The 25,512-nt window shown below is 55.9% G+C and overlaps 2 protein-coding genes across 2 annotated transcripts in view; one reads left to right on the top strand and one right to left on the bottom strand.

Annotated features, from left to right (window-relative positions):
• Positions 1-25,512, top strand: part of TBC1D24 (TBC1 domain family member 24) — a 525,632-nt gene that overhangs the window by 378,950 nt on the left and 121,170 nt on the right. The window lies entirely within an intron of this gene.
• Positions 1,514-24,931, bottom strand: ENDOV (endonuclease V). Its single transcript, XM_078880653.1, is given in 9 exon segments — positions 1,514-1,755; positions 1,757-1,807; positions 9,408-9,536; positions 10,354-10,422; positions 18,637-18,749; positions 20,250-20,289; positions 21,659-21,793; positions 22,861-23,038; positions 24,861-24,931. Coding segments are annotated over 9 exon segments (873 nt in total). The 3' UTR covers positions 1,514-1,668.

Raw genomic sequence — 25,512 nt, 5'->3', positions numbered from 1 at the left:
TGTTTGCTTTTTGACCACAAGTATTGTGGTTAATGCAGTAACATGATTCCTTGTAAAAAGGATTCAGTTTTGTTGCCAGAACAAAGGGGAAGAACCCTATTATTATTATATTTTGGTACTGGTGTAGTGGTGATACGCGCTGGGGTAGGGATCGTGTGCCAGCGCGTAGTGATTGGCTGTGTGTGTTGGTGACGCGCGCTGACGGTGAAGGATCAGGGGTCAGCGCGGGGTCGGGGGTTATGAGGCAGTGATTGGTTGGGTATCAGTGACGCGCGCTGACAGCGATGGGATCCTGGGGCAAGCGCGCGGGGATTGGTCAACTAAGGGGGATGCTCACGTCGAGGTCCGCATACGCTCCGTCTCCCGTGAGCGGGGGCTATATAAGGTGGTGCGCACAGGCGCACGGGGAGCGAGTGACCAGCGAAGACTGAAGACGGAGGAGGAAGAGATAGGGCCCTGCGGTACCTAGTCCCGCTGTCCTGTAGGGGCCGGGGCTCTGTGTGACCCAGAGGTGGAACCCTGGGACCCGGGGCCGAGCGTCCGTGAGAGGGCCGGCCCTTGGGACTCAGAAGTTGTGGCCCACGCCCAAGCTGGGGTGGGCCTGTAGGCTCCACGGACGTTACGGGGCGGAGTGCAGTGTGAGCATGCAGTGTGAGCCATAGTAACTACACGTGTCAAGTGAAGTGTGTGTAGTCAGAGGAATAGTGACCACACGTGTCAAGTGAAGTGTGTGTAGTCAGAGGAATAGTGACCACACGTTGTATCGTGACAAGTCAAGGTTTAATAAAAAGTGTGCTACCCATCAAGTGGTTTCCTGCCGTCATTCCAATACTTCACTGGCAAAGGAGGTCTAATGATGGGATTTTATCTTTGAATTGTGGGGGGGGGGGAGGTGGGGAATTGTTCGGTTGTTTTCCGACGCGTGGCCAATTCTGGTTGCGGATCGGCCCTACTCCAATTCGATAAATATATAAATATACACACGGTACCAGCTTCTTGCGAGCGAGAGCCATCGCATCCGTTGGCACCGTGCGCGGATCAACGCCGGTCCCAAATGCTCGCACCGAGCGGAAGTGCTGAACAAGGCGACCGACTTCATGGGAACTTCTCCCGTTCCCGAGGCGTCTGTGAGTTGCAGGGAGGGGGTCCCCTTGAATCTCGGAATAGTAAACGAGGCACATTGATGTCATGGCCGTGGGGGGGGGGGGGGTGGGGTGGGGGGGGCATCCTGCACGTGCTGCAAGGCCTCGCCGCGGAGCGGGGGCCCCTTCGCAGCAACGAACGTCGATCGCCTCAAATCCCGCCGCTCGGTGTTCAGCTCAATCACTTTCGACCGGCGATGACGTCTCGAAATCTCGCGGTGACGTCACGGCGCGATGACGTCACAACGCAACGCTGCCACCAGTGGGGAAGGGCGACCGCCCGAGTCCGAGGGTGGCAAGGGCTTCGAATCCTGGCGACGGCAAAGTTGAGCGGGAGACCAAACAGGCCACATGGCGAAGGCCAATGGGGGGGGGGGGGGGGGGGGGGGGGGAAGGCACGTAAATGCACGCAGGCGAGGGTACGGAGGCCCCAACCCTCGCCCGCACTCTGAAGCACTTCCCGCATCTCCGAGGAAGTCGAGGTTTTTGCAGAGCCACGGAGCGGTGGCGACTTTCCCAGGAATTCCTAACTACGACTACTCTTCTTCGTCGTCTCCTCCTCCTCCCCCTGTTCTTCTTCTTTGTCTTCCTTCGACCCTCGCGGAAGCCAGGGTTTGCGGAATGGGGAATCTCTCACGCAGGAATTCCCGGGAGCGGATGTCTGCCTGCGGGCGAGACGGGGTTTAAAAACAAGGACTGCTTTCGCAACGAGCGCCTCATCTTCGCAGGCGTTTAACCAGCGGGCGTGGCGGGCGAGCGGCCGGATAGCGGGGTCAAGTGTATAGTGTAGTGTATAGTGTAGTGTATAGTGTGGTGTATAGTGTAGTGTATAGTGGTGTAGTGTATAGTAGTGTAGTGTATAGTAGTGTATAGTAGTGTAGTGTATAGTAGTGTAGTGTATAGTGTAGTGTATAGTGTAGTGTATTGTGTGGTGTATAGTGTAGTGTATAGTGTATAGTGTGGTGTATAGTGTGGTGTATAGTGGTGTGTATAGTGGTGTGTATAGTAGTGTAGTGTATAGAGTAGTGTATAGTGTAGTGTATAGTAGTGTAGTGTATAGTAGTGTAGTGTATAGTAGTGTAGTGTATAGTAGTGTAGTGTATAGTAGTGTAGTGTATAGTAGTGTAGTGTATAGTGTAGTATACTAGTGTAGTGTTTTACAGACGGACTCTTCAACGTCTTTTGTAGCACACACTTTTATTAACACGGTCCCTATGCACTGAGGGATATACGGTCCCCTCACCCGTTACACTCAGAACGTACAAGCCCCCGTACCCTACAGGCTACTCAATATCCCGCTCTTTCAGTGTCCTCTGACTGGACCTAGGGAGATGTCTCCCGACCACTGGTTACACTGAACCCTAGCCCTGATAAGGGCTGGAGGGCTTGGTCCTGGGTCCTAAGCTTCTTCCGCTGTCTTGGGTCTTCGTGTGGTTCAACTCCCCGAGAGCTCTGAGCGCTCTGGCTTTATACTTGCTCGTGGCCGGGTTGTCCAATCCCCGGCCACCTTGTGGAACCCTGTGATTGGTCGTTCCCAATATGCTTTTCGATCCCAATTCACCCTATCTGACCCTGACCGTTTGGTCGCGCGGGAAAACCTTGTTTACGGTCAGCTCTCACAGCTTGTGAGACCCTGACCGTTAGTTTGAGCGGGAAAACCTTGTTAACGATTTGCTCTCCGAGTTTGTGAATATCGAGTGGGTAACTCTACTACATCACCCTCCCCTTCGGCAGCCTCAGCCGTCCCGGCTGTTACAAGCAGAAAATCCCCACCAATGAATCAAAGTGTGTGTGTGCCACAACCAACAAGAACAGGAACATCCAACAAGAACAGGAACACCCACTATAAATACCCCCCCCCATCAACAACGCAACATATGTACATGGTCAGAACCAATCACAAATAACGACATTCGCGACGCACAACGCATGCAGCATTCAGCTGCCGCAAAAAAAAAACGATGGGCAATCAAGAAAAGCGACGCGATCTAGCCCGTGTGTATTTCGCGGGCCCGTCGTAGGGGATGGGTGCCCCTTTCCGGGCTGCAGGCTGACCAGGCGTCCTGGCAAAACTGTCAGCAGGGGCAGGAGGCCTCTCTGCGTGGACCCTTGGAGCAGACGGGTCGGGAAGCCTGGCAAACATGTTGGGCGGGTCAGGCATCCTGGTAAACATGTTGGGCGGGTCAGGCATTTTGGCAAACATGTTGGGTGGGTCAGAAGGTCTCTTTGCAGAGACTCTTGTTGTAGACGGGTCAGGCATCCTGGCAAACATGTTGGGCGGCTCACGGGGCCTTCGTGCAGAGACTCGTGGCTCGCACGGCTCCCTCAGTCCCGCATCATCTGTGGGAGGAATGAGACGTCTGCGCTGTGGATTAGGTACCAACGGGGCGACATCCAGCTCGTCGGGCATATCACACGCTCGGCCCTCGTGTTTTGAGTGTGACGCAGAGCCGCGCGGAGCAATAAATGGCTTCAGACGAGAGGGGTGCACGAACCAGCGCCGTCGTCCCCAACGTATCTTAACACACTGTGGGCGCATTACCTGGACCACCTCAACCGGACCTCGCCATGGTTTTAGGAGTTTAGCCGATGTGGACACCGGCACCTGGGGGCAATGAAGCCACGCCATATCACCTGGAAGCCACGCCATATCACCTGGAGCCCACTGATGCACGGACGTGCGAGGGGCCTGCAACCTCGAATTTGCCCGCTGGCGGGAAGCAGAATTTTCAATCGCCGCATCACGAGCCTCAGACAGCTTTTGCAGGTTGAACCGCAAATGGTCAGTGAGCTTCGATGACTGTGGGAGCTGCTCTATCCCAAGCCGCACATCAGCGGGGGGAATGGCCTCCCTGCCATACATTAGGAAAAATGGGGAGAACCCTGTCGCTGCATGTGGTGCCATGCGGTAAGCAGCGAGGACCCCTGGGATCTGCAGGTCCCAGTCTACGTGGGATTCGTCAACCTGATGGCATAGCATAGAGGTGAGGGTTCTATGCAACCGCTCCACCATGCCATCTGTTTGGGGGTGATAGGGCGAAGTGCGCACCTTCTTAGTGCCCAACAGGCGGCATACCTCACTCAGCAGGGTACTTGAAAAATTTCTTCCCTGGTCGGTTGGCAACCGTTCTGGAGCGCCCTTGTCCAGCACATAGCCTTGAACAAAGGCGTCCACCACGGCTGCTGCCGACTGGTTGGGGAGGGCCCAGGCCATAGGCCACCGTGTAAAATACTCCACCCCAACCAGAAGGTACTTGTTACCACGAGGCGTCGTAGGGAAAGGCCCCAAAATGTCGAGAGCAACCAGCCCGTTCACACGGGATACCGTGATGGGCTGCAGCGGTGGGCATGCCGGCTTCGCTGGAGGTTTACGTTGCGCACATTGGGTGCAGCCCGTTAAAATATCAGTTACGTCGCGGAGCATGCCCGGCCAGTAAAATTGTAGTTTTAGCAAGCCAATGGTTTTGTGCACACCCAGGTGCGACAATCGCTCGTGTGCTGCGCACACAGCCGAACACCGCAAAGCCGATGGCACTACAATTTTGTACTGGCAAGAATCAGCATCCCAATGCATGAGCAGACCGCGGCGCATGGCAAAAGAGTTCGATTTACTTGAATGTGAGGACGAATCACATGCGCGACGACGCAAAGGCAACAGTGACGCGTCGTTCATTTGGTGCCGACCCCATTCATCCAACGTTATCCCCAGCAAGTCGTCACTTGCTGGCGGATTTTGGTGGTCCACACCCGGCGCAGGATCGGAAGGAAGGGCAGCAGAAACCGTTTCAGGAGGTGCAACCGGGCGTACTATTTGCGGTTTGCACCGGCCAGAACCCGTGGAACAGGCGCATTGTTCTGACGGGAGGCGAGATAGCGCGTCCGCATTACTGTGCTGTGTACCCTTACGGTAAATCACCATAAAATTGTAGTCCTGGAGGACTTCAAGCCATCGGGAGAGCTGGCCAGACGGTTGGTCAATGCGCAAAGCGTATTGTAACGCAGAGTGATCGGAGCGCACGGTAAACCGTTGACCGTACAGGTATGGCCTGTATTGTTGTATAAAGTAAACAATGGCCAGCAGCTCGCGTCGGGTTACGCAATAACGTTGCTCTGCAGGGGACAAAACCCTGCTTCCATAGGCAACCACCCTCTCAACGCCATCAACGATTTGGGACAGCACCCCGCCGATCCCGGTGTTACTGGCATCGGTGTCCAGAATAAATGGCTTTGCGAAATCGGGGTAAGCCAGGGGCGGTGCTGCTACAAGAGCATTCCGTAAGGAGTCAAATGCGGCCTGTTCCGCGTCTCCCCAATGAAATTTCAGCCCTTTCGCTGTAAGAGCATGTAGTGGCTTGGCGATTGTAGCGAAACCAGCCACAAAACGTCGGTAGTACGACGCGAACCCGATAAAACTGCGAACATCCCCAGCAGAGGTGGGGGTAGGCCATTGGCTGACACATTTAGTCTTTTCAGGGTCTGTGGAAATACCCGAGCGGCTGACTATGTGGCCTAGATAGCGCACAGACTCACGCAGAAGGTGGCACTTCTGCGGTTTGAATTTAAGGTCCGCAGCTCGCATCTTTTCGAAAACAGCGCGCAACCGTTCAATGTGTTCGTTGAACGTGCGGCCAAAGACGATAACGTCATCAAGATAGATAAGGCATGAGTCCCACTGGAGCCCAGCGAGGACCAGCTCCATGAGCCTCTGAAACGTCGCTGGAGCCGAGTGGAGCCCCATGGGCAATCTATTAAACTCGAAAAGGCCCTGTGGTGTCCGAAAAGCAGTCTTTGGCTTTGATGCTTCGTCGAGGGGGAGTTGCCAAAACCCTGACAGAAGGTCCAAAGTGGAAAAATAACCCGCCCCTGCCAGAGCATCCAATGACTCATCCATACGTGGAAGAGGATATGCGTCAGCCACAGAAATTTTATTTAGGCGCCGAAAATCTACACAGAATCGAAGACTGCCATCGTGCTTTTTGACCAGCACTATCGGGGCACTCCAGGGGCTGTTGGAAGGAGAAATGATATCAGCCGCCAGCATGTCGTCAACTGCCCATTTAACATGCTGTTTCTCCGCAGGGCTGAGCCGAAACGGGTTTTGGCGGATAGGGGCAGCGTCACCAGTGTCAATGTGGTGACGCAGCAGCTTGGTGCAGCCAATATCAAATTGTGATTTGCTGAACACATCCGAAAATTCCCGCAAAAGAGCCCGCAATTTACTCTGCTGTGACCCGGATAAATCGCCGGCATCCGCGCAGAGAGCGTCAATCCATCCCTCGTCAACGTTATGAGGGAGAGGCTGCTGACTGTACGCTACGTGTCCGACAACCCCGGTCCCCAGGGGCGCCACTGTTGCATGAGCGAGCACTGTCCCCTGTGGAATGACGGTGTCTGACAGACCGACATTCAAAACTTGTATAAATGGCTCCCTGTCGCCCGCTACAAGAGTCTGTGCGGCCACCAACGAAAGGCTGTTAACTGCTGTGTTGGAGGGTCCCAATAAAATGCCATTTACCGAGGTGGTGGGAGCGAGCGGTTTCTTTAACCGTAAGGGTACGAGCATTTGTGCCCCTGGCGGAATGCGTACAGCGCAAGCCGCAAAAGCCTGTACGGAAGCATTTTCCGTCCGTGAATGCGTGGCCGCGGGTAAAAATGCCATCCGGCGGCCCGAGGGAAGTTCAATACATCCCTGATCGATAAGGATTTTAATGGGCATTTTGGCAAGAAAATCAGTTCCCAGAAGGCACGGCACCGCAAGGGAAGAAGACACAAAAACAGGTCCGGCCAATTTAATATCGCCAATGGCAATTTGAGCCCGAATTTGCCTGAGAATCCCTAGGGAACTTCCATTAGCGGTGAAAAACGGAATGGAAACCTTTTCCAATGAACGACATCGGCCGGGCAGTATGTTGTAAATTAACTCGGAGATGATAGTGGCCGATGCACCGGTATCGACAAGCACGCGCACTTCCACCCCCTCGATCGAACCAACAACCACCGAGGAACCCGCCGTTGCTGCAACCACTCTATGGGCCAGCTCTGACCACTGCCCGGGTCGCAGTGGTCGCGAAGAGTCGGCCAAACGCCGCGTGTCATACGCCGTGTTCCGAGCGGAGTCAATGGTGTGTTGTGGTGTGTATGAGGGCCGAGCTTGTGGGGTGCCGCGACTTGCCTGGTTATGCTGCGCTGCTCTGGAAGCTCTGTAGTCCCGGTCTCGGGATCCGGCGGAGCGGCGGCGAGGTGCACGGCAGTCGGAAGAAAAGTGGCCTCGGCGGCCACAGTTGAAACACGTCGCGTCGCCGCGGGGTAAGGGCCGTCCCCGCTCCCAGTCGTTGCGGCGACTGGTGCGATCCGGTGATCGCTGGGGCGTCGCGCTGAACGTCGAGAAGACTCGATCAGGAGAGCGAGCGTTGTCCCTGCTGGCAGGCACCGATGTCGTAGCCGATGCGGTGATGGTCTCGTCCTGGTCCAGCATTAAGTGAGCATGAATGCTCCGGGCAGCTCGCAGTGAGCACATGTCCTCGTCATCCACGGCCTGGATGACAAGGCGCAGCCCCCTCGCCATCTCCAGCAGCTTCTGAAGGACGAGTGCGTCGATAGCCTCATCGTCCATGCGGGGGTAAGCCGCTCTTGCCATGGCGAGTAGCGCGGTGCGGAACGCCAATGGCGACTCCCTTGGCTTGCACCGTCTCTCGTAGAACTGGTGGCGTGTGGCGGAAGGAGGTCCGTAGACATCAGACAGCCGCTGAAGTGCTGCTTGTAGTGTCGCCCTTTGTCGCTTGGGAATGGAGATGAGTGCAGCGAGAGAGTCATCGTCCAAGGTGGCTGGCAGTGCACGAAGTGCTTGTGCATCCGACCAGCCCACCATCTCCTGATGGCTGAGGAAGCGACGTTGAAATGCCGCCCAGTCGCCCCCTGTGGACGAGAATTCGCGAAAGACAGGCAGTCGCTGCTGTAGAGCAGCTGTGTCATCGTCTTCGTCAAACTCGGACTCAGTCCCGAACGCAGCGATGGCTTGGTCAACAACATGTACTGTACGGCGTCGCGGCCGTGATGACGCGGTGTTGCTGGAGGGTCCTGCAGAGGCAGCGTCACTCAGCGATGACGCGGTGTGTTGTGATTGGCCCCCGGAGGTCCCAGCATGCGCTTGGCTTCCGCCCCCACGTGACCCGTCGGCGGGAAGGACATTCTCTTCCGGGTTTTCGATGGCGGGGACACCCGCCGTCGGCCGCTCCTCCCCGCCCGCAGCCCCCAGGGTAAGTTGCTCCAGGATGGCTGCTGCAGCATGCAGCAGCTGGGCGAGGCGGGCGTGAGCAGCCTGGGTGCCGTCGCTCGCGGCGATCGGCTGCACAGCTGGTGGTGGGGCGGCTGGCAACACGCCAACATCTTCAGCGCCGCCCGCAGCACCCACAGGTGAGTCGGAGCTTGCATCATCGGGACTTCGCGTGCGGTTCGTTCGTCTTGTCTCCATCTTCTGACGCCACTGTAGTGTTTTACAGACGGACTCTTCAACGTCTTTTGTAGCACACACTTTTATTAACACGGTCCCTATGCACTGAGGGATATACGGTCCCCTCACCCGTTACACTCAGAACGTACAAGCCCCCGTACCCTACAGGCTACTCAATATCCCGCTCTTTCAGTGTCCTCTGACTGGACCTAGGGAGATGTCTCCCGACCACTGGTTACACTGAACCCTAGCCCTGATAAGGGCTGGAGGGCTTGGTCCTGGGTCCTAAGCTTCTTCCGCTGTCTTGGGTCTTCGTGTGGTTCAACTCCCCGAGAGCTCTGAGCGCTCTGGCTTTATACTTGCTCGTGGCCGGGTTGTCCAATCCCCGGCCACCTTGTGGAACCCTGTGATTGGTCGTTCCCAATATGCTTTTCGATCCCAATTCACCCTATCTGACCCTGACCGTTTGGTCGCGCGGGAAAACCTTGTTTACGGTCAGCTCTCACAGCTTGTGAGACCCTGACCGTTAGTTTGAGCGGGAAAACCTTGTTAACGATTTGCTCTCCGAGTTTGTGAATATCGAGTGGGTAACTCTACTACACTAGTACAGCACGCCGGTGTGTTGGAGAGCCAAGTCACAACAAGACGAGTGGTGTCGAGATCGGCCCTCCGTAAACGTCGTCACCGGGGAGACACACGAATTGGTGCTGAGGGATGGTGGTGACGATGGTGGTGACGATGGTGGTGGCGATGGTGGTGGCGACGTTAGCGTTGATGACCGCGACGACGACGATGGCGATGATGTTGTTCATCACCTGGCGGATTGGCTCGGGCACGCGGAATTTGGAGCAGGCCAGCGTCAGCCTCACCGCCGTCTCCAGGGACACGCGGTGTCCCACCGACACGTACACAGGGTTAGAGCAGAGAGACGAGGGGCGTACAGCCTGGACACACACAGAGACACACAGACACACAGACACAGAGACACAGAGACACAGAGACACGGCGGTGTCACACAGACACACAGAGACACAGACACACAGAGACATAGAGACACAGGGACACGTGGTGTCCCACCGACACGTACACAGGGTTAGAGCACAGAGACAAGGGGCGCACAGCCTGGAGACACACAGAGACACAGACACAGAGAGACACGGTGGTGTCACACAGAGACAAAGAGACACAGAGACACTCGGTGTCACATACACAGAGACACAGAGACACAGGGACACAGAGACACAGAGACACAGAGACACGGCAGTGTCACACAGACACACAGAGACACAGAGACACACAGAGACACAGAGACACACAGAGACACGCGGTGTCACACAGAGACACAGAGACACAGGGACACACAGAGACACGCGGTGTCACACAGAGACACAGAGACACACAGAGACACAGAGACACAGACACACAGAGACACACAGACACACAGAGACACACAGAGACACACAGAGACACAGAGAGACACAGAGACACGGCAGTGTCCCACTGACACGTACACAGGGTTAGAGCACAGATAAGAGGGACGAACATAGACACAAATACACAACAACATCCGTTCAGCACCAGGTGAAGATGACATCACCACGGCGCCTGTTGCAGGCTAGGTGCACTTTGAGGCCACGTGAAATGCACACGTAGACACACATTGTACACACACACACACAAGTGTTTCTGACGAAGCCATTTAACACCCAGACCCAGGGCTTGAACCCAGGGTCCCACTCGAGGCAGTGAGGTGGTTGTCACCATTCCCAGAATCTTTCCAGAATTCCCGACGAGTGAGAATGTGTCTCCTTTTCCATTCAGAGCCTTGATCTGAAAAGAATAAAAAATAACACCACAGTCACACAATTGCCGTTCCACATTACGTCCCCTACATGACAGCACTTGCACCAGGAGGGCATTTCGCGACCAACATTGTCCATTGCAGAGGGTTTACATCGATAAACAGCGACGACACGCAACGACACGCACGTAACATCGCGGCGTTCGAGAATTCGCCGCCGGTTTCACTTCACTAACGACAACGGTTCTTTGGCAGCGCGACAGCGCTCGCTCATGGGTAGCTTTTAATTTCAAAAGTAGTAGTACACAAAAGATGCCGGACCGCACGCTCCGTAACAAATGACAGCCGGGGCCAGGCACCCACGAGTGTAGGATGTGAGCGAGCGAGCGAACGGCCGTGATGGATGTCACGTCAGTTTCACCGCGTCGGGCTTTCGCGACCGATGAAATCAATAAAAGAGGTGTTTTTATTGTCACACGCTTTCATTTAACTCACTCTGTCTGTTGTTGTCGTTGTTGTCGTTGTTGTATCCTCAAATCTTGTAACTCGATTTTAACCCACTTATCAATGTGGTATCGACTGCAAACTTGGTATACTTATGTCATACTGATGACAATACTATATTCTATCATAAATAATAAAAAATAAAACATTTAAAACATTATTTTTTATATGTTATGTTTCGGCTTGGGTCTAATTGTCCACGCTCAACTGACGTTGGCTGTAATTGGCCACGGTCCCTTACGTAATGGCAAGCTTCGGGGCCACTTCCTGGAGTCGTGGAGTTCTTCCATTTCATTAAAGCGTGCTTTAAAAAAAATTAAAATATTACTTATTTTGGGTTAGATACAAATGTTGTGGCGTTATAGCCGCCACCACCCGAACGAAACGGCGTGATGACTTCTCCACCAGTCTGTGGCTGTCACCTGATGATGCTGCTTGGTGGTGGTGGTGCTGTCGTTGTAGTTACCGGCAAAAACGTCACACGGTACTCGAATTGTAAATGTTGTAGTGGGTTTACTCTCCAACACACAAGCGGGGTGGTGCTGTACTAGTGTAGAGGTGTAATTGTGTATGGGAGCGGATGGCAAACAAACACAAGGGGCGTGGTTAGGGCCGTACACATAGGAGGTGGCCACACCGACGTCCGCACCTGCATCCCCCACAGGCCCCTCCCGGGGGGGCCGCGGACTATAAGAGGGGGTGAGCCGGAGGGCTCGAGGTCGAGGTATCAGCTTTAACCAGCGAAGACGGAAGACCAGCTAGAATAGGCCCCGGAGCTCCCCTGGCTCGCTGTCCTTATCAGGGCCGACCAGGGCAAGCCGGTGGCGTGGCCCCGAGAGCCCAGACTGACGAGCAGGTCTGGGAACTCAGGGGGTCGGATCCCAGCTTGACCAGGGCTGGGACAGGTAGCCTCCCCTAGCTCCCTAGTGGAGGACTTGGGCTTAGGTTAGCGGGGCTTAGATGTTGTGTCTCCTTGTTAGCCGAGTAAGGGGACGTTACCCCTTAGGTCCTGTGTATACTCGCTAACTGTATACAAGTTGTGTTAATAAATAAGTGTGCCTCCGATCCCGTCGTCAAGCCTTTTGAGTAATTACTACATCTGGTGTCAGAAGTAAAACGTCCAAAGATGGACACACGAGGGACGACACGTACCAGGGAGTCGGAGAGGGAGGACACCGCGGCCGAATCACCACCAGAGATGGCCGAGGTCGGATCGGAGCAGCCGGGGCCGAGTACACCCGCGCCGCTACGACAGGAGGGGGGGGATGCGTCGGCCGAGGGACTTCGGCTGGCTCACTCCCGCCTGGCGGAGCTGCTCTACGCCGCGGCCGCCGTGTTGGAGGAGATCACGCGGCTGGGAGCTGGAGGGGCTGCGCGGGAAGACGGCAGCAGCCGACGCACGCCGGCATTTCCCGCCACCCCGACGCGGCTCGCGGTTAAATTTCCCGCCATCACTACAGTGCGAGCAGAGGGCGGGGCCGGCCTGCGTCAGGTGACTGCTGAGGGCCAAGCACGAGCCGTGACATCATCAACGCCGGCCAGCGCGTCAACAACGGAGCGACCGGCGATGCCATGCTCACAGCCCGCCCACACTGTAACGTCGGCTGGGAACGAGGGAGCGAGATCCGCAGCCACGGACGTCGCCTTACAACAGCGACTGCCGCCTCTCAAGGAGTTCGTGGGAGCGGATGGAGATTGGGGCGGCTTCAAAAGGCGGTTCATCGCTCATCAAGAGATGGCGAACTGGACGGACGCCGAGGCACTATGCGCGCTGCCGGCGATGCTGGACGACGACGCCCTGGCTACCCTCACCTCGGCGCCTAAGGAAAAGCGCGCCACGCTGCACCTGGCGCTGCAGCTGCTGTCAGCCGTCTATGGGCCGCCTTCGGACTGCAGGCAGCTGTTCCACGATCGGCATCGGGGCGCCAACGAATCGCCCCTGGCCTTCCGAACGGCTCTCCTGGCCCTGGCAAAGGCAGCTTTCCCGCGGATGGACGAGGAGGGAGTGGACGCCATGGTGGCTGAAAAGCTGCTGCTACTCGCCGATGAGCTGGACATCGCCGTCTTGGCTCAAGACGACGGAGAGATGTCGTCCCTGCTGGTCGCGCGCCACATCCACGGGGGCTTGCGGTCCCTGCGTCGCAAGGCTGCCAAGGGGGTGGCCGGCCATGCCATGGCGGCCACCGCCCTCCCATCAGAGGAGGTCTGCGGGGTGGAGCGGCGGGGGGAATGGAGATCGGCGGCACCGCAGGCTCGGAATGGACCGAGCCGCCAGGAGCAGCCCAGGCCATCTGGGGCGCTCACACGCTGCTACAACTGTGGCCTGCAAGGCCACGTTGCGTCAGGATGCCGGGCTCCCCGTCAGCGCGGAGCGACACCTCGTCAGGACGCCACGCCGTCTCCACCCAAGCTCCAGCAGAGAAATACGGCGAGTCGTGGCACCTCACACGTTTGGCCCATGCACACATCCGACACACACTCACGCGCTCAACTGAACAGGGTTCGAAAATCGCCGCCCATCGCGCGCGATTGTTCTGAAATGCGGCGAGCGCTCCAACCGGGTCAGTGGTCGGAGCTCGCCCATCGTGTCGTTGCTGCGTCGGCGGGATCATCGGTTGTGGTCGGTCATATTGATGGGGTAGAGGTGCGGATTTTAATTGACACAGGGGCATCGGCGACCATTATATCTGATTTGATTTATAACATCCTTCCCGTTCAAAGTCGTCCCTTGCTCCCTGTTGACGTGCCATGCTATGCTGCTAACGGGGGCTCGCTGGGCATTATTGGGCAAATCCGCGCCAAAATTTGCATTGGAGACATTAAATTATCCGGGCCTGTTTTGGTTTCCTCCTCACTCGCGGTTCCGTGCCTGTTGGGGACGGATTTCTTGGCCAAAATGCCCATCCGTATCTTGATTGACTAGGGGTGCATCGAGCTCCCATCGGGCCGACGTGTTACATTTTTGTCTTCCCCCACCACGGAGCGTCGGGCGTTTGCCACCGTGCAGGCGCTCGTGACAAAAACTGTGCGCGTACCCCCGGGGGCTCAGATGCTCGTCCCTCTTAGGTTGCGTCGGCCGTTTGCTGAAGGGGTTGCGGATCGGGGGGTCTTGTTGGGACCATCTCGAGCCGGGGTCAATGGACCCGATTTGCTAGCGGCTCAGACCATGGTGAAAGGGGATGGGGACCCCTTCATTGCAGTCCTTAATGTAGGATCGCGAACGGCCGTGGTTCCTCAAGGGACCGTGCTTGCACACGCAACGCCGGCGCACTATGAGGAACCACTCGTGGGTCAGGTAACCACCGATCCTCCGTCGCGACCGCATTCGGACTGTGATGACGGATGGCTGGATGCACTTTGCGCGGGATCTGTGGATCTGTCCGACACGCAGCGTGCGCAGCTGCGAGTTCTCCTGAAAGAATTTGCCGACGTTTTTAGTAAACACAAATTTGATATTGGTTGTACTAAATTGCTGCGACACCATATTGACACGGGTGACAGCGCGCCAATCCGCCAAAATCCCTTTCGGCTCAGTCCCGCCGAAAAGGATCATGTCAAATCGGCTGTTGATGACATGCTAGCCGCCGATATCATTTCCCCTTCCAACAGCCCGTGGGGCGCACCGATCGTTTTGGTGAAAAAACACGACGGCTCACTGCGGTTTTGTGTCGACTTTCGGCGATTGAACAAAATTTCTGTGGCAGATGCGTACCCGCTTCCTCGAATGGATGAGTCGCTCGATGCCTTGGCGGGGGCGCGATTCTTTTCCACCCTCGATTTACTATCTGGATTCTGGCAGCTTCCTCTGGATGACGAATCAAAACCTAAAACTGCTTTTCGGACACCGCAAGGTCTCTTCCAATTTAACCGCTTGCCGATGGGCTTACATTCTGCGCCGGCAACTTTTCAGCGGTTAATGGAACTGGTCTTGGCAGGCTTGCAATGGGATTCGTGTTTAATTTACTTGGACGATGTCATCGTCTTTAGCAAATCCTTCGAGGAACACCTCCAGAGGCTGCGTGCTGTTTTTCTCAAAATGCGGGCTGCCAATTTAAAATTTAAACCGCAGAAGTGCCATTTGCTCCGCGAATCGGTGCGGTATTTGGGTCACATTGTTGGGCGCTCGGGGATATCCACTGATCCCGCCAAAACGGAATGCGTCAGCTCCTGGCCGACTCCCACCTCGGTGGGAGAGGTCAGGAGTTTCATTGGGTTCGCGTCGTACTATCGACGGTTTGTGGCTGACTTCGCTACGATCGCGAAACCATTGCATGCCTTGACGTCCAAGGGAGTCAGGTTTCATTGGGGGCTGGAGGAGGAGGCTGCTTTTCACGCCCTCCGGAATGCCCTGGTGGGGGCTCCGCCGTTGAATTACCCCGACTTCTCACAACCCTTCTTGCTCGATACAGATGCAAGTAACACGGGCATCGGGGGCGTGCTGTCCCAACTCATTGGGGGCGTAGAGCATGTGGTGGCTTACGGTAGTCGGGTACTGTCTCCAGCGGAACAACGGTACTGCGTTACCCGTCGGGAATTATTGGCAATTGTTTATTTCATTCAGCAGTACCGCCCATATCTGTACGGTCGGCGTTTCACCGTCCGTACAGATCATGCGGCCCTACAGTACGCTCTGCGGGTTCAACAACCATCGGGCCAGTTGTCTCGATGGTTGGAGATTCTCCAGGACTACGACTTTGTCACCACATATCGTAAGGGCGTCCGCCACACGAACGCTGACGCCCTGTCACGGTTGCCACCCACTTCGGAGTGCGCTTGCCTCCTGGGTTCGGGGCGTTGTAGGCCCCCGAACGTCACCACCGATTCGGTCCTCGTGGCCGCCGCCGATGCGCCTTCGGCTTCGGGTCCTATCGAGCAAGAAGGGAGGGATTCGTTGCTGGGGTTGTCGGTCGCGGAATGGGGACGCCTCCAAATGGAGGACACCTCCCTCCTCGCTCTGTGCCGTCGCGCAGGGGGGGTTGGGCAGGGGGTGGCGAACATTGACTCGTGGGGGTTGTTCCAGGGTCTTTTAATGCACTGGGACGGAAAAACCCGCCGCCAGCAGCTCGTGGTGCCTGCAGCATTGAGGGGTAAGGTGGTATGGGCTGTTCATGAGCGGCTTCTGCACTTGGGGGTTCACAAGACCTTTGCCACGCTCCAGCTCAATTTCTTCTGGCCGGGCATGGCAAAGGACGTGGGGGATCTCCTGGGGTCGTGCACGCAATGCGCGCAGCGAAAGCCACCAGCTAGGGGGTCCAACCCTCCGCTGCAGTCCATAAAGGTTTCCCGGGTTAACGAGCTCGTTGCGCTAGACATACTCGGGCCATTTCCCGCTACACCCAGGGGGAATAGGTATTTATTGACAGGGGTCGAATACTTCACGAGATGGCCTATGGCCTGGCCCCTGGCCAACCAGTCGGCAGCAGCCATCGCGGAGGCCTTTGTCCAGGGCTATGTCCTCGACAAAGGTGCTCCGGAACGGCTGCTTACTGACCAGGGTAAGAATTTTTCGGGAAAACTCCTCCGCGAGGTGTGCGACCTCTTGGGTACGGAGAAAATTCGGACCTCCCCGTATCACCCTCAAACTGACGGGATGGTGGAACGGCTGCATCGGACCATCACGTCTATGCTGTCCCAACAGGTGTCCGAATCCCAGACAGATTGGGACCTTCGCATAGCCGGTGTGTTGCAGGCCTACAGGATGGCTCCCCATGCGGCCACCGGATTTTCCCCTTTCTTTTTAATGTATGGCCGCGAGGCTAACCCCCCTGTGACGACCCAGCTGAAGCTCTCGGCGCCTCAGGCGAAGTCTACCTTGTCCGAACACGTTAAATTTAACATCAGCAAATTGTCTGAGGCGCGGGAAGCGGCCGTGCAAAATTCTGAACTCCGCCAGAAGGCGAACGAGAGGCTTCGGCTGGGGCGGGTACATGTGTTCAAATGGAAACCAGGGGACAGGGCATGGTTGCACTGTCCCCAGGTGCCACTGGCAACCTCGTCAAAGTTGGTACGGCCGTGGCGGGGGCCAGTGGAGGTCGTACAGGTCTTACGGCCGCAATGTGTTCGCGTCAAATGGGGGAGGCGTCGGTGGTACGTGCACCCCTCAAGGTTGAAACCGTTCAATGCGCCGGCCCGTGGTTCACACACACACACGCATGGCCAAACGTGTGAGGGGTCCGCCGACTCCCCGACGTCGCTGCTCTCGCCTAACATGACATCAACTGTTCCATCTCCAGGTGCAACAGGAGTGACGGGTCCACGCCCGCCAACCCCTCCCGGAGGGGTCGGGGGTCACTCGGCAGCGACGCCAGACTCTCTTGCACCCGGACCGTCACCAACCACCACTGAGCGTGCCGGGTCGAGCCCTTGTGACGGGCCCGCCGCGAGAACGCGCGCCAAAACGCGCAGACTATTGTGAGGTCGGCCGTTGGGGGGCCCTTGCGGACAGTGGGGGAGGGGCATCCGGAGCGCGTGTATATATGTTGGGTTTGCGGAATGGGGTATTTATTCGGGAGGGTGCGCCGGGTTATTTTTTTCTCTTTCTTCTTCTACCTGTTTCCTGTTGTTGTTGTTGTTGTTATGACTGTTATTGTTCTTGTTAAATTTACGCGAGGCACACACGGTTTTGGGGAGGCATGCACCTTTATTCTGATTTTGTTGCAGCCGGGGACGGCTGCGAGCTGTACAGGGGGGGGTGATGTAGAGGTGTAATTGTGTATGGGAGCGGATGGCAAACAAACACAAGGGGCGTGGTTAGGGCCGTACACATAGGAGGTGGCCACACCGACGTCCGCACCTGCATCCCCCACGGGCCCCTCCCGGGGGGGCCGCGGACTATAAGAGGGGGTGAGCCGGAGGGCTCGAGGTCGAGGTATCAGCTTTAACCAGCGAAGACGGAAGACCAGCTAGAATAGGCCCCGGAGCTCCCCTGGCTCGCTGTCCTTATCAGGGCCGACCAGGGCAAGCCGGTGGCGTGGCCCTGAGAGCCCAGACTGACGAGCAGGTCTGGGAACTCAGGGGGTCGGATCCCAGCTTGACCAGGGCTGGGACAGGTAGCCTCCCCTAGCTCCCTAGTGGAGGACTTGGGCTTAGGTTAGCGGGGCTTAGATGTTGTGTCTCCTTGTTAGCCGAGTAAGGGGACGTTACCCCTTAGGTCCTGTGTATACTCGCTAACTGTATACAAGTTGTGTTAATAAATAAGTGTGCCTCCGATCCCGTCGTCAAGCCTCCTGAGTAATTACTACACTAGTATACTACACTATACACTACACTATACACGACACTATACACTACACACTACACTACACACTATACTATATACTACACTATACACTGCACTATACACTACTATACACTATTATACACTACACACTATACTATACACTACACTATACACTACACTATACACTACACTATACACTACACTATACACTGCACACTATACTATATACTACACACTATACACTACACTATACACTACACACTATACACTACACTATACACTACACTATACACTACACTATACTATACACTACACTATACACTACACACTATACACTACACTATACACTACAGACGCAGGTTGGCCACCGCTGGTTTAGAGTATTTGGCTGCTGCTATAAATTCCCACGCGACGACGACGACGACGACGACGGCGACGGCGGCGGCGGCGGCGGCGGCGGCAGTGGTGGTGGTGGCAAGATAAAAGATAAACGCGAGTAGTTGATGGCAGTGGTCAGCACCTTGTGTCGGTGAGCGTCGTCCTTCTGGAGGCCGTCCACCTGCAGCAGGTCCTTGGCCACCCCGACGCAGGGCAGGGAGGCAAGCACGCCCAGGTGGCAAGCCAGGCCAAACCCTACCGCACCAGCACCGTTGTCATCATCATCATCGTCGTCGTCATCATCGTCATCATCGTCATCATCGTCGTCATTATCGTCAACATCGTCATTATCGTCGTCATCATCATCGTCGTCATCATCGTCGTCATTATCGTCGTCATCGTCATCATCATCGTCGTCGTCGTCATCATCATCATCACCGTCGTCATCACCATCGTCATCGTCGTCATCATCGTCGTCATCGTCATCATCATCATTGTCATCATCGTCGTCGTTGTCGTCATCTCCGCACGCCTTTGGCCTGCCAATAAAAACTCGCGGTGGCTCCATCAACCGCTTCAGACCAGCAACTGGTCGCTGCTGGGCCCACTCCTCCCTCCACGAGCGGGGAATTGAAGACAGCCCACGGAGTGACTGCGGCCGCCCCGAGCCAGACGATGATACCAACACTACTGCGGACGACTGCATCCATCGCCCCGCTCTCCGGCGGACCGAGCGTTACTAGCGGCGAAACTCACGAAGCTGTCGCATGGCTCGCAGGCTTCAACTTCGACGCGTGATTTCCACATACTTGCCATAAGCCAGAGAGCGATCAGTGTCATCGTCATTAACATCAATACCAACAGCCGCCATTCGCCACTAAGTGACGGTGACGTCACCACGGCGCCTGTGCCAGGCCAGGTGCACGTTGAGGCCACGTGAAGTGTGGAAGGCTCGCTGATCGGAGGTCACAGGGCAGACCCAGCAGGTCCCATGGGTTGACTGAGACGAGTGGCCGATGCATCACCACCTGTGCCCCCTGCTGTGCCAACTCGCTGCGCTTTAGCCGCCTGGCGCTCCCTCTCGTTGTTGTGAGCGTCACTCCTCTGCCCTCCGTTGTTGTCGGAGGGCGACTGCCTCGTGAAGGACGGCAGCGTCCTTCACGAGCCTCCTCATTATCATCAGTCAATCATCATCAGTCAATCATCGTCAGTCAATCATCATCGCCACCATGAGGCTTACAGCCTACATGGGTTGGTGGGGCTGTGAGCAAGCGCCTTTGAAGGCTCGCACGGCGCACCTGTGAAAGGGTGACGTCGTCAGCACCACTCCTGGCCACCTTTGTTTCCCCAGTGCTGATGTTTACACAAGGACAAAGATCCCCCGGATAGCCTGTACAGACTGTTGGGGCAAGTGCTGTTAGCGAGCACCTACGAAGGCCAGAACGGCACACGAGGGGGTCGTTGACCAGCACCACGCCCGGCCTCCTTTGTCTCCCAAGTGGCGATGTTTACACACCGCACCAAGTACTCAGTTGAGGCCGAGTCGACCAAGGGGGAGGCCCAGGACCGATTCAGATAATCGTCACTGGTGTTGGCCGTGAGCGGGAATCGAACTCGGGTCGCCGGATTCGTAGCGCGGCGTAGCGCTAACCGCGACACCACCACTGTTTAAACAACCCAGGTGACACAAACACACCATTTTAGCCTGAGTCGACATCGTGGTGGACATAGGCGGTCAGAGACGAGGTAACTCACCCTTGTAATGTAAGATGCCATTGCCATCAACCATCATCACCTGCAACACACACACGCAAAGAACAGTCGCCATTCGCCACTAATTGGCGGTGATGTCACCACGGCGCTTGTGCCAGGCCATGTGCACGTTGAGGCCACGTGAAGTGTCGAACGCCCGCTGGCAGGAGGTCACAGGGCAGACCCAGCAGGTGCCACGGGTCGACTGACTGAAATGGCTGAGATGACTGGCTGATGCACCACCTGTGCCCCCTACTGTGCCAACTTGCTGTGCTTTATTCACCCAGTGTTCCGCTCGTTGTTGTGAGCGTCGCTCCTCCGCCCTTCATTGTTGTTGGAGGGCGACTGCCTCCAACTGCCCAGTAGCATCCTTCACGAGCCTCCTCCACAGAGGCCGATCTCGACACCGCTGGTACCAGTCATCGGCAAGTCCACTCAGCTCCACGTCCTCCTGTACCACATCACTCCATCTCTTCTCTAGCCCGTGTCGCACCTGTTTAGCCCCCTCTATCCAGCCAAACAAAAGCTGTTTAGGCATGCGGTGGCTGGGCATGCGGGCTACATGACCCAGCCAACGCAGCCTTGCCTGCCGGAGGAGCTCACCGATGTCCAGATCTTTCAAGGATTTGTGAGCTGCTCACACAATCCAGCCTGGCTAGACCCAGGATGGATTTCGCAGCATTTTGCTTGGGAGATCATCTCTGGCCTGCGCTTTTCCTGGTCTCAGACTCTGGATCGCCTTCTGTACTTCCTCAACAGATGGCACTTCAGCCAGCTACTCACAGGGGGTGACTTCTACTTCCAATATTTGAGACACACATTAAGACGTACACACACACAAAGATGCCCTCTATAGCCTTTAACAGACTGTCGGAGCAAATGCTTCTTGGCCATTATGAACTTGACAAAGTCATTGTCAATCCCACTGACAGAGACAGGGACCCAGGGCTTGAACCCTGACCCCAGGGTCTCAGCGGCACTGTCTCTCCCGTGGCCATTGTGAACTCCCTGAGAGGGAGAGACAACCTGACCCCTGAACCCTGACCCCAAGGTCTCAGCAGCACTGTCTCTCCCGTGGCCATTGTGAACTCCCTGAGAGACAGAGACACCCTGACCCCTGACCCCTGAACCCTGACCCCAGGGTCTCAGCGGCACTGTCTCTCCCGTGCCCATCGTGAACTCCCTGAGAGACAGAGACACCCTGACACCCTGACCCCTGACCCCTGACCCCAGGGTCTCAGCGGCACTGTCTCTCCCGTGCCCATCGTGAACTCGTTGAGAGACAGAGACACCCTGCAGCCTGCACCCAGGGTCTCAGCAGTGATGGCTTAACGTGCCCAACCCGGCCATCGCGAAGTCCCCCCCAGGGGCTGTGCGTGACCCCCTGCCCCTCCCCCCCCTGTGAGAGGCACCTGGGGCTCGAGCTCCGGACGCGTTTCTCGGAGACGGAGGACGGCGTCGAGGACGAAGCGAGACTCGCGCGCCGCGAGGAACCCCGGCACGTAGGGGGCGGAGAGGTCGACCAGACGTGAGTCTTCGTACACCACCTGCACAGGGGTACAAAGACAAAGATCCCCCCCCGCCGTGTAGCCTGTGACAGACTCACGGGGCAAGTGCAGCTAGCGAGGAGCCGCGCCTGGTGAGGCCGGCGCTGTGGCACACGGGGGGACGGGTGGCCCGCAGCACCACGCCCGGCCGCCTTTGTCTCCCCGGTGGCGATGTTTACTACGCACCGCGCCAGGGACTCATTTGAGGCTGAGTCGACCTAGGGGATGCCCATGACCAGTTCAGATAATCGTCTTTGTCACTGTGTGTCACACACAGTGACAGTGACACACAGAGTGACAGTGACACACACAGTGACACACACAGTGACACACACACAGTGACACAGACACACAGTGACACACACACAGTGACACACACACAGTGACACACACACATACAGTAACAAAGATAAAGATCCCCCGTATAGCCTTAACAGACTGTCGGGGCAAGTGCGCGAGCACCTATGAAGGCCGGAACGGTACACGAGGGGGTGGGTGGCCAACACCACGCCCGACCGCCTTTGTCTCCCTAGCGGCGATGTTTACACACCGCACCAGGTATTCATTTGAGGCTGAGTCGACCTAGGGGAGGCCCAGGACCGGTTCAGATAATCGTCACTTGTGTTTGCCGTGAGTGGGAATCGAACCCGTGTCGCCAGGTTCGTAGTGCAGCGCGCTAACCGCTACACTACCGCTCCCCAGTGACACACACAGTGACACACACAGTGACACACCCACTCACCCGTCCACCCGCCCACTCACCCATACACTCACTCACCCACTTACACACCCATCCACTCACCCACTCACGCATCCACCCACTCACTCACCCTTTCACTCACTCACCCACTTATTCACTCACTCACCCACTTACACACCCATCCACTCACCCACTCACGCATCCACCCACTCACTCACCCATTCACTCACTCACCCAATTATTCACTCACTCACTCACACACCCATCCACTCACCCACCCACTCACCCACCCACTCACCCACCCACTCACCCACTCACTCACTCACTCACCCAAACACTCAACTCACCCACCACTCAACACCCTCACCTCGAGCTCTGGGAAGCTGAGCACCACCAGGGTGGCACAGGCGACGTGTGGGCGAGCTGCGAGGTAGGAGACGTCGCAGCCGGCAAGGAGACGCAGCCCGCACGCAGCGAGGTCTCCTCCCTGCGCCCAGCTCTCCGTGTCCGTCTCCAGCAGGGAGACACGCAGCTCCTCCTGTTCCCTGGCAGCGGGAGAGGCGCACGCGGACCTTGCAATGACCTCGCGCCGTCAAAGCCCTCCACCACCCGGCACAGCCAGAACGAGTTGAATTGTCGCGTGCCGTTGCGAGCCATCGACGATGCGTCGATTGTGAGCATAGCGATAGGGTTGACACCTTCTGTTGAGATGTTAAAACACCAGAGTCCTTTATCAAGGAATCTTGGCTGCATTAAGGGGCCGTCCATAAATGACGTCACGCGATTTGGAATGATTTTTTTGACCCATCCCCCTCCCCTTCGTCACACGGCGTCACAAAAAGTCAGACCCCCCCCCTCGAATATGACGTCACAAAGCTCTGACCCCCACAAAACCATATTTTCATTTTGAAAATAAAACTTGCTTCAAATCGCTTTAAACTATTGTCATTGTAGTGCGTATTTAATGTGGCGCTGCACTCTGATGTTGTAGAAACATTTATTAAAAAGTATATTTAATTAAGTAGAACGTGTTTAAAGTTGCGCATTTTTATGTGACGTCACATTTCTCAAACCCCCCTCCCCCCTCGTCACACATCGTCACAAATGTCTGACCCCCCCCCTGCCCTAGGTGCGTGACGTCATTTATGGACGGCCCCAAACCACACACGGTCCTCGTGTTAAACATGTTTTTATATTTTACGTCAATGTATATTGGACAGATAGTAGAGTTTTACTGATAAATTGGAAACCTAGGTCTATTCACGTGTTTATGGTTGAAGTGATCAATAATTATCGATCGCTTCGGCCTCATTCACCGGTGAGCTTGAAGAGCAATCCTCGCGACCGAATGTTGCCAATTGAGATACGGGCATTGATTTGAAACCTCGTCAAGCACCACCACCACCATCATCACTACCACCATCCTCACCATCACCATCATCACCACCACCACCACCATCATCATCACCACCACCATCACCACCACCACCATCACCTTCACCACCATCATCACCACCACCATTACCACCACCATCACTACCACCATCATCACCACCACCATCACCACCACCACCATCATCACCACCATCACCACCATTATCACCACCATCATCACCACCATCACCACCATCATCACCACCACAACCATCATCATCATCACCACCATCATCACCATCATTACCACCATCATCATCACCACCATCACCTTCACCACCATCATCACCACCACCACCACCATCATTACCACCATCATCACCACCACCATCACCACCACCATCACCACCACCACCATCATCACCACCATCATCACCATAATCACCACCATCATCACCATAATCACCACCATCATCACCACCACCATCATCACCATAATCACCACCACCATTACCACCACCATCACTACCACCATCATCACCACCACCATCACCACCACCACCATCATCACCACCATTATCACCACCATCATCACCACCATCACCACCACCACCATCATCATCACCACCATCATTACCACCACCATCACCTTCACCACCATCATCACCATCACCACCACCACCATCACCACCACCACCATCACCACCACCACCATCACCACCATCATCACCACCACCACCATCACCTTCACCACCATCATCACCACCACCACCATCATCACCACCATCATCACCACCACCATCACCTGTACAGGTGTTACTGTACAGGAGCGTTACTGTACAGGTTACTGTACAGGGGTGTTACTGTACAGGTGACTTGTTACTGTACAGGTTGTTACTGTACAGGGTGTTACTGTACAGGTTGTTACTGTACACGACAAATGTTGTGATGAGGAGGAGGTTCGGGTGACGATGTCGCCGCTGCTGACTTCACCTCTTCCACTCGTCCCTCTCAGTCTCTCCTCTCCGCCCTCCCCCCTCGTCTCTCCCCCCCTCCTCCTCCATCGCCCCCCCCTCGTCTCTCCCCCCCTCGTCTCTCCCCCCCTCGTCTCTCCCCCCCTCGTCTCTCCCCCCCTCGTCTCTCCCCCCCTCGTCTCTCCCCCCCTCGTCTCTCCCCCCCTCGTCTCTCCCCCCCTCGTCTCCCCCCTCCTCCTCCTCCATCGCCCCCCCCCGCCTCGTCTTGCAGCAACGACTCGTTAAGGAAGTCCGCGTTTCCACACTCACAATCCATACTACACATAAGCATAGAACTCATAATCCATACTACACATGAGCATTGCACTCATAATCCATACTACACATAAGCATATAACTCATAATCCATACTACACATAAGCATTGCACTCATAATCCATATTACACATACGCATTGAACTCATAATCCATACTACACATAAGCATAGAACTCATAATCCATACTACACATGAGCATTGAACTCATAATCCATACTACACATAAGCATTGCACTCATAATCCATCCCACACATAAGCATAGCACTCTGAGGGTAATAATAATCCATACTACACATAAGCATAGCACTCTGAGTGTCATAATCCATACTACACATAAGCATATAACTCATAA

This window comes from Lampetra fluviatilis, chromosome 58, assembly GCF_964198595.1.
Source record: "Lampetra fluviatilis chromosome 58, kcLamFluv1.1, whole genome shotgun sequence".
NCBI lineage: Eukaryota > Metazoa > Chordata > Hyperoartia > Petromyzontiformes > Petromyzontidae > Lampetra > Lampetra fluviatilis.
This window is presented reverse-complemented; position numbering and strand designations above follow the sequence as displayed.